The sequence below is a fragment of the Thunnus albacares genome, chromosome 1 (assembly GCF_914725855.1).
Source record: "Thunnus albacares chromosome 1, fThuAlb1.1, whole genome shotgun sequence".
Classification (NCBI taxonomy): Eukaryota; Metazoa; Chordata; class Actinopteri; order Scombriformes; family Scombridae; genus Thunnus; species Thunnus albacares.
In genome coordinates, this window is record NC_058106.1 from 19,526,095 (window position 1) to 19,536,031 (window position 9,937).

General features: G+C 38.6%; 1 protein-coding gene across 3 annotated transcripts; it reads right to left on the bottom strand.

The window, feature by feature from the left end:
• Window positions 1–390: 390 nt before the first annotated feature.
• On the bottom strand, window positions 391–6,811 carry mthfsd (methenyltetrahydrofolate synthetase domain containing). 3 transcript variants are annotated; one of them, XM_044347741.1, is made up of 9 exons: window positions 6,641–6,811; window positions 6,417–6,520; window positions 5,554–5,619; window positions 5,328–5,441; window positions 4,829–4,942; window positions 4,617–4,707; window positions 3,233–3,345; window positions 2,733–2,858; window positions 391–1,316 (listed from the first exon to the last, which is right to left on the bottom strand). In XM_044347741.1, exons 1-9 carry the CDS (start codon window positions 6,666–6,668, stop codon window positions 570–572), a joined length of 1,503 nt encoding a protein of 500 aa, XP_044203676.1. In that variant the 5' UTR covers window positions 6,669–6,811; the 3' UTR covers window positions 391–569. The 3 variants fall into 3 exon arrangements, with proteins under 3 accessions (XP_044203676.1, XP_044203685.1, XP_044203693.1); XM_044347750.1 differs by lacking the exon at window positions 5,554–5,619; XM_044347758.1 differs by lacking the exon at window positions 5,328–5,441 and having other exon boundaries at window positions 5,506–5,619.
• Between the last annotated feature and the right edge of the window lie 3,126 nt (window positions 6,812–9,937).

A 9,937-nucleotide genomic window follows, 5' to 3' on the forward strand; every position in this document is an offset into this window, starting at 1 on the left:
GAAAATGGATACGTACATGTTGGACCAAGGCATTTTGAACTTGAACACCTCGCAGTTCAGGAGTTTTATAAATGGCCACATGGCGGCGTTATCTGCACCAAAAACTAACCAGTTTTTCTTTGGCCCATGGCCTTTGTAAAATGTTTTTGAGATAAGCATCAAGCAGACAAATACAGCTGAACACATAACTTTTTTTGGAGGAGGTTAAAATGATTGCTGGCTGTGGAAATAAAATGTGATGAACATTTTTAGTTTACTTAACACTCAAAGTTTAAAAAATAGACCGTAAATACTGTGTGGTTTGAAAGAGAAACAGAAACAACACTCAACTATTTCTAAGAATCACTCAAAAGGAAGGAATGAAGACTGAGGAACACTCAGGACACAGACCAGGATATGTGTGCATACTTTATTTGTATTTTGTTACGCTCATTAGCATCAACTATCACTTTAGATGTCTGAGGTCCTTTTGTAATAAATCCAAATATATTAAAAAGAAGAAAAAAAAGTAAGGCATTCCAGGTTGTTCCACAAGTAACACTTATTGGGACTTTTACTGCTTATTGCTATTACTGCTCAGTCTTTTCATGGGTGTCATCCTTATTATCTGATGGTGCTATTTTAGATTTTGGAGCTGTTGAGGGTCTTGGTCTCCTATTAGACATACCAGACCTCTTGCCTCCCCGCTGACTCTTGGCCAGCTCAGCCTGCAGATTGTGATCATTCAGACAGAGACCCTGCAGAGCCTCCAGGGCCTGCTCTGCCGCCTGTGGGTCACTGTAGTCCAGGAAGGCCCTGTGCTGAGCTCCCTGCCAGGTGAGCCTCAGTGGCACAGCCTCCCTCTCTCGTAGGGCCATTTTCAGCTCGCTAACGCGCAGCCCGGCGGGGATTCCACCCAAGTAAACTGTGGTCACACTCTGAGGGAGCTTACGCTGAGACATAACTTCACCTCTACTCTCCTCTAGGCTCTTCTCCTGCATGTGCCTTTCACTTTTTCCTCTCTCACTAATTTCTCCCTCACTGCCTCCCCTGCCATCTCCTCTGCTTTCCTTCCTTACTCTAGCTGGGCGCTGTCTAGCTCTCTGTTCTGTCTCTGCCCTTTTATCCTGTTTGGAGTCCTGTTTGGATTCTCCCTCAGCATCCCGCTGTGTGTTCTGCCTCGGCCTCCGGCTGGTTTGCCTTTTGGGTTGACCAGACTGCAAAACAGGCTCTGCTGCAGCAGGCGCCGCCCCCAGTGTAACATCCTTTCCTGCCTGCTCCTCCAGAGCACGCAGCTTCTTCAGGATGGGGATCTTCTCCAGCTTTTCTGTGTCCAGCTGAGGACACAAAACTGGGCAATCTCAGTGAGACTGAAAGGGGAGGAGTATCACACACAGCAAACAAATAGCTCTGCTTTGAGCCAATGCAAGCGTACCTACGGATGAATTATATTAATACCAAGGTGAAAGCTGACAAATTAATTGGTGTTAGTCCATCCTGCCAGAGCCCATGCTATAGTAATAAGTATCTTTATAGCGGCACGACATTTCACTTCCCAAGCAGTTAAAAATAAAGGCTGTTCTGTTGATTTGTTGGTACTTCAAGTGTCTTGGCAGCCTTTGATGCTAACCAGTCCTGTAAAGGATATACAGGGCTATTGTTTTTACAGTGGCCTGTTTGACCCGTCGTTCCCCTGCCCCTGCAGAGCCAAGCTGGCTGGGCAGAGGAGCCTTTGATGATCAGACATGGCCTTCCTGCCTGAGAGGTCACTGGGTCCTGTTTACTTATATGCGTGTCTTAAGGAACCCAGGGGTTACACACAAACTCTCCACACGTTAAGAAAAATGTCCCTATCGTGTCTAATCATAAACAAATTATCAGGTGGGAAAAAAAAGAACACAACATCTGCTAGAAGCAGTTTAAAGTCCGTACACACACATTTAAATATAGGCAAAAAAAAGTATATGGGCATAGTTTATTAATTTTTTTCTTTTTTCTTTTTCTGAAGAACAAAATATTTTGTTCGGTTCTCAGGATAAATCATCTCTGTACAAGCCTACTCTACAAGATTATATCTGATGTAGTTAAAGGGTCATAAAGATATGTAGCCCTTCATCAGCTTGGGTGTGCAAGAAGTAGTTTACAGCAAACACTTACATCATAGAAGGAGTGCAGTCTATAAACAAAATGGTCTGGTGTTTGTAACCAATGTTGGTTTAATTGGGATGACTTTTGTTTTACTGTTCAATGCAAAATTGTGTTAATCATAAATACATTTAACATTAAAATTTGACATTATGTTAAAAAGTAACAAAAATGCACGTTGTCTCATAGAAGAGTGAAGCTCTAATATTTTTGTGTAATGTAAATCTGAGTGCTGGTCTTATTATTTACATCACTTTTTACCTCATGCGCTGGTTAAGCAACAATTTGAACCATCATATCATGTATGCCAAATGCTTATTTCCTCATTCTGACATATATACGTATCATACGTACCTTCCTGCCTCTGGACTGTTTTTCTCATCAAGATTATGCAAATTCTAAAACAGATCAATTTTAAGAATAAAACATTAAATTGCTGAATCAATAATAGGTTGCCTTTACTAACTTTATTTTACGAAAATAGTTGCAGTGATGTTGCCCCACCACTTTCTCTTGTTTCAAATACACCTGAAACTTAACTGAAGTGTTACTATATTGTGGATTTGCAGTGACAACACAGACAGCAAAGAAGAGTTCTTTTAATTTACCTTCGTCCAGATGATTCCCTGTGGCTTCGGGGATTGGCAATTTGTTTTAATAACTCTGGTAGGAGTGAGGACGTAGTCCACAGTCAGGTCATGACTTTCAATGAGCTCCTCTGGAATGTCTACCACCTGAAAGAAAAATACCTCAATTAGCAATGAAACAACTATTATTTGATGATGATTTTAAATCATTTTTAATAATTGATTAATAATTAATTTAATAATTGCTTTTAAAAGCAAAAAATAGGTAGTGTGGTAGTTATAGCCTCTACATAATACGAGGATATGATTGTTGCTTTTCACAAGTGTAAATCGAAAGCCTTTTGGAATTTGACATTATTTTTGACATTTTACAGACTACGTGACATATAGCAGGCCTCACTTTTTACTGTGGTGTGTCAGATTATTATTTGAACAGTAATTTCAACTATACTGGTCAAGAAAGAGAGTAAATAACCCATTTCCATGAAAAAAACGTGGCTCTGATAAATAAATAAACTAACCTGGCAGTCATGGACAACAGTAACCACCACAGTAGACTCATTCACAGCTCCCATTGAGGCCATCATGCCATACTCCATGTCAGCAAAACCCTCTCCTTTTCCAATACGCAAGCCTGCAGGAGGAGGCAGAAGCCATGAGACATGAGAATATCTTTAAATGGTAGGTTTTTCATAGGAATATAACATAACAGATCCACTGTGTATACATCAGAAATATCTAACATTTGCACTACATTCAAGATTTTAAAAAAATAGTGCAAAAACAGAAGATCTCAATCTCAAAAATTGAAAAAAAAAAACCTAAATTATAAACACACTGATTTACATGTTGAGGCTGTGGCTGTGTTTTCATTTCATAAAAATAACTTAATTGACTGTAGTCTGATGGGAACCTGGATGAACCCTCTACAACAAACGCTTTATGAAAACCATGTGGCTGTGTACACTTAGAGCCATTTGGACTTGTATGCATTATGGTAAGCATGTCAGTTTCACCGCAGCACTGCAACAGTTATCACAGGCGTTTGGAAAATGAGAATCAAAATGCATTGTGAGTGATGGGACAATTTACATGGAGGGCAGAACGCAGCAGAACCCACAGTGAGCGAAATGGATTTGATTACACACATCTGCCCCCCTTCTCATTTCTGTTCTTCTTCAAACCTCCCTGACAGGGTGTCCTGGTACCTCAGTGGGCTACAACATGTGCAATGATCACAGCACATTATTTTGTAAGACTCAAGGCCTTTGTCACATGACATGTTGTCTCTTTCTCCTGTAATTTTCCACAGCATATTAAACCTTTAAGGGATATCATTCCTAATCTTCAAAGTAACAAGTTAGCAGTGTCAGTATTAAATAAATTGACTTAGCCTTTGGTCACTGAAAGAGTCCAGCTTTTGCAAAACAAAATTAAATTCTTCCCCGATAGACAGCAATGTTTTTACACTGCACAATACACAAGTGTTGGATCCAATAACATACTGATGGTTTTGCTGTTTTAGAGCCTTACAAGTCATTAGTACTTGAATTAGAATAAATAAAGTGGAAGTTCTCTAAACCAGCAACAGCACAGCCCACACACGTAGCTTTAACTATTTATTTTTGGAGTGCTGAGTTTTTTTTAACTGGTTATATTAGATTTCATATGATTTGATATACTTTATTGTGCTTGTGAAAGAACTGGCCTTATGCACCTCCCACCACTGATCTACTGTAATTATAAAACACCATAAAGTTCCAAAAATTCATAGATAAGTGATTAGGCATATGTTTAAACTAATTAATCACCTGTTAGTAGGGTAAATTTGCAATATCTTAAGACTCCCAGTATTTAACAAAGCTGGACTGGTGAAGTGGTGGCACCTTGTGGGAAGTGTCTCACCTTTCTCTGACACTGCCACAGAGCCAACCACAACCAGGTCCACCTTCACTTTGGCGTCCAGGCCAACAGGCACACTGAACTCCTTCACACCCTGAAAGACGAAAGAGGAGAAAACAAATAAGGAAGAGGTTAAATGTTGGCTTTAAGTATGAATGGAAGGAAATTATGGGTGAAAATGTCTATGACAATATATGAAATCAGTAAGTTCAAACCTGAGAGGAAGAGCATATGCGTAGCTGTTCTTTGGTGGCCCCCTGGGGGGGAGTGATCTTATTGAAAAGACCAGTGCGAAGACGAGGAGTTGGGACCAACAAAGTTTTTCGTGCCTGTAAAGATCCAGAAATTATCCATCTGGCATTTGTAGTTAATTTAACATGGTTGCAGGTAAATATTGTATTGTAACAAAGTCAATGAGTGATGAAGAAAATAACATATTGTATCAATTTTAATTCAGCTTGTGAATGCACTGATATGTCTGAAATGTCAATTTATTCAGAAGTGAACCAGAGGTTGTAGAAACTCACAGTCTTCAGTAAAGTCTTAAAATCTCTTAAGATCTAATTCTTAAATCCTAAAATCTTAAGTATTGTGAATTGTTGTGTCTACATTTCTGACATTTTGAATTTCAAAATCAAGCCCTAGCTCACTTTGCCATAGTTACATGACACATAAGAGATATCCATTTGTGCTTTTTCCACAGTGCAGTGCTACCTGAAGCACCCCCAGCCGGGCACCCTCCAGAGGTTTATCAGGATCCACCTTCACCTCAGCTGTCTGGGTGAACACCTGCAGCTCAGACACCTTGGCACAGGCTGTGAAAGCACCCTGGTTGGAAAACAGAGGAGGGCACAAAAGGCTGTAGAAAGGGTTTTTTTCAGTACCAACTTACTTCCAATGTGATAAAGCGGGCCTGCTGCTGGGGTCTGTCTGGGTTTACTTTGACTGTCTGGCTGGAGTTGAACTCCTGCAGGACTGCAAGCCTGTCGCACGCTTGAATTGCACCCTGACCAGTAAATACACAGTAAAAGAGATGCAAGCAAGCACAAACAGAACATCAATTAATCTTTCAAAGTTCAAGAACATCAGCTAAAAGCTGCTATGCAAATCTGATGCCATCACTTTAGCAATGATTTTACCTATACAGGCATTAACTTAGATGATTGGTATCTACAATTACATAAACATGTTCACTAACTTTCCTAACATAAACAACACATCACAGTAACTTGTACGAATGTAAAGGTTGCCCTCAGTATCAGAAGAGACTGCCACAGTTTTCTATTTTTAAACTGCAAATGTCATATATATATTATTCTTCAAGATTGATTTGTTCTGGGGGATCCAAATGTAAAAAAGCTTTATAATTTTGCTTACTGTTAATGAAAGTGGATCCCTTTTACTAACAAGTCTTCCACATGCTGTACTGCACCTGTATACAAGTGATTTCACACCATATAAGCCCTGTAATTTTATAACTTTTTGCTATAAATACGTATTTATAATTTGGCTTATTATTATTATCTCTGTTCTGCATGTCTGTTTTCTTATCTTGTTTGTTCTCAGATTTGAGAAGAAATATTCCTGCCATTACTGTCCTGTCCTCCATAAAAAGGGAGTAAACCACTTATGGATAAAATGAATGAATAAAAAAGTAGACAAATGATAGAGACCAGAACAGCTTATGCAACCTTGTAACGACATTAGTTAACACAGTATGTTTAGAGTAAACAGTTAAGATGCAAATGCAAACTGAGAGGATTATACAATAGCTGCTTTTATAGTTAAATTGGTTTAACCTGCCTTGAAATTGGGGATTCTGTTGTGAACAGGCCTCGGGAAGTTGGCCAGATTGTTTTCTTCGATGTAGTCCCAAACTTTTTGACGAATGTCCCATTTTGTTGCTCCTGGTGAGACAAAACAGACCCAAAGTGAAGTAAGACAATATTAGCCTCTTTACAGCTGCTCCACATGGCCATGCGTCGAGATTCATTTTAGCTACAAACCGTCATGAACATTTAACCTACCTGGGTTTATTTTTAGAACAGGCTCCATTATGTTATCGGTGATACAAACTAGTCTCTTCTACAGCACTCGGCTTTAAACAGTAAAATTTTACACGTGAGCTCTGTAATATAATACTATGTGAACAGCTGCTTGTCAATGTTTATCATTTCTACGGCGAGCCTGGAGGGTCAAACTTCACAAAACGCGAAACCGCAAGTGACACCATTTGTACCAACCACACACGTACAGAAGTACACGTTTGAAGTACTTGTACTTTAAGTGAATATTAATTAGTTTTCTTAAACACATACTTTTAGGCTGCATGCATATTTTTCAGAAGTTAGTCCTTACTTGTTGCTAAATATTTGGACCAAGCTAACAGTACAAAACAGTAGCAGTCTATATATCTGGCCAATTTACAACATAAAAATCATGCAAGTTAACGCATGTTTACCACAGAAACTACTGGATGCAGAACGTTTACTTTCCTTAAGCACAGCTTGACCTGATAAGTTCAACTATATTCTTATATCAACATTCATTTGCATAAAAATCAAAAACAATGCATTTGTTAAAACACAAGCAGTACTTATTTACTGAAGCTGAAGCCAACTTGTGATGGTCTTAAGATAGATAGTCTGTAACAGTCAAATCTGATAGCTTACAAGTCAAACTGGTTTAGCCAAGTGGCCAGGTGTTTGTGGGTGCAAGATTTTCTGTTCAGCTGAGGCAGCGCCAAGCAGCTATAGTGATGGGATGACATGTGAAGGACAAAGACAGAGTTGCCAAAGTGGTGTGTCGGCCAAAATCCTTCTATATCTGGGCATCCAGCCATTGAACTTTTTATATTTATATGAAGTTATTATTTAGGCTTCTCAGTGACGACATCTCAGTGAAAGCAACATTAGAATCTGAATATTTGGATTAATAAAAGTCCCAGTTATGTTTAATGGTTTTAGATGAAGATTTGACATCCATCTTCAGGTTTTAATGCTCAGTCCAGTTGCATTTGTAGTCATTATACACAACCTCAACTATATATTGTTGCATTTAGAAACAGCCATTTAAAATTTCTGTTCAGTGTCATAACACACTGGTGTCATCCTTTATTTGAGGAAGTAGATAGAAGGAAGGCAGTGCATGTACTAGTTTACTAGTACTGGATTATTTGACAACGTCTGCTTAGAATTAAGATAATTTTCTATTTATCAGGATCACTAAGCTATACAGACATGCACACACACACACTTCAGTCTCTTTCTTAAATTTTGCATTTAAACTGGAGCACCACCTGCAGGCCTTCAGGTATCGTGTGCTGTTCAGCCCCGTATTGAAGTGAAGAGAATTACCATAAAAATGATGTCTGCTCATTTTCTGTTATCTGTATATCAACCATCTTAGACCTCGATGGCTTCCATCTTCACCCGAGTGTTTCAGGCTGTCCACAGGTATGAATTATGAATATCTTCATCATGCTGTGTGTATGATTTTGACATTGCATTCCCATAGTTTCATGAGCGAACATGCCATTTCTACACAGTGTACATTACCTCCCTGAAATAACCACATCAAAACTCTGTATATGAGCCCTCATGATGCTCGAGTTGTGTTTCCCACAGCCGTACTGGTCAGGACCTTGTGGTGAAATTCCAGTGGATGGTTGTGTTTGAGGCGGTTTTGAAGTAGTTGCAGATGGCCTGAAATATTCCAGTGAAGACAGAGGGCTTGGAGAACAAGAACTGTTTGACATTCTTCCTCTGGTGATGAGAAAAGAAGTCTTCCTCTGCTTCTATACAAGGAGCTATCAGAAGGGAAGAGATGAGGGGAAAATATACTTGTCAACTTATAAGGATCTTTGTAACACTAACACTTTAATACATAACCCTCTACCCTCACAAGCCTGCCAAGGCCTGCTGCAGAGAAGCATCCCTACAGCATGATGCTGCCACCACCATTGCTTCACACTGGGGATGCTATGTTTATGATGATGTGCAGTGTTTGGCATCCACCCAATGTTATGTTCAGGCTGATGACCAAGAAGCTCAATTTTGGTCTCATCAGCCCATAAAAACGTCCTCCAGCTGACTTCAGAGTCTTCCACACTTCACTTGTCTGCTTCTTGCACGCTCACTCAGTTCTTGAGAACAACCTGCTCTTGGCAGATTTACAGCTTTGCCATAATCCTTCTGTCGTAATGATTTATTTTACTCTACCCTGAGGGATGTTTGGTGACTTGGAAATGTTCTTGTATCCATCTTTACCATCACCTTTTTGCTGAGTTGCATGGAGTGTACCTTTTGTCTTCATGGTCTATGTTTTACCATAATACTGATTCATCAAAAGTCTGATCCTCCAGATACAGGTGTATTTATACTACAATCAAATGAAAATCCATGACTACACACAGGTGATCTACATTTAACTAACTATGTGACTTCTAAAACCAACTGGCAGCACCAGTTTTGGTTTAGGTGTTAAATGAGATGCATATTTATGTAAAAAAAAAAAAAAAAAGTGTATTGTAGTTCATATTTATAATTAAATTAGATAACTTTGTATAAATCTGCTTTCATTTAGGTGCTTTTTACTGTTGATCAGAGTCAACAACTCAGATTAAGTCCTTTTTATTTCCATTTTTTTATTTCACTAGTTTCTATCTTTCTGGCCAGCAAATCTAATCAACATCAATTGTGAGTAAGTGATTTGATTATAGTTATAATCTATTTGTGGTTATAATCAAATTTTAGTTTATTTCATTACAGGAAGCTTTTAGCTTTTAAGAGAAATTACACAATGAAACATTTGTTTTGATTCTACTGCCATTATTTCTTGCTTTTTCGAGGTAATAGTCAAGTAAATAGAACCAATTTGGAGCTCATGCAGTAGCCCATACAGTTCAATTGAATCTTTCCAGTGTCTACAATGTTTCTTTTCTTTTCTTTTGATGAAGGCTCCAGGAAGTCGAAGTCTGCATTTTAAACCATTATCCCCAACTAAACAAAGGCTTTTATTATAACTTGTCTTGCTTCATTGTTCTGCCTGAGAGTGCTTGAAGAATGTTTTCTTTATTTTTTATATTTATTTGCATTGTCTTATTTCATTATAAACTCCTCTGCTGTTTGGGTCATGGGAGAGGATAACTTGTTTTGAGTAATACTATAGGGCTGTATTTCAAAGTTAGCCGAAATGATACCAAGACTTGTATATTTTGTACATGTTCAATAAAACGTCATTATTATTACTGATGGTAGTTTACAGCATTAACCAACCATAACCTGGTGTAATGTGTAAAATATCACAACACCCTTCTGTCTTTA

What these genes read in the sequence shown, in the direction of transcription:
- mthfsd (XM_044347741.1), bottom strand. Translation starts at nt 6,668, where the DNA reads ATGGAGCCTGTTCTAAAAATAAACCCAG. An exon ending in TGTTCTAAAAATAAACCCAG is followed by an intron (nt 6,521 to 6,640) that starts GTAGGTTAAATG and finishes TTGTCTCACCAG; the next exon opens with GAGCAACAAAATGGGACATT. An exon ending in GCATATGCTCTTCCTCTCAG is followed by an intron (nt 4,708 to 4,828) that starts GTTTGAACTTAC and finishes TTCGTCTTTCAG; the next exon opens with GGTGTGAAGGAGTTCAGTGT.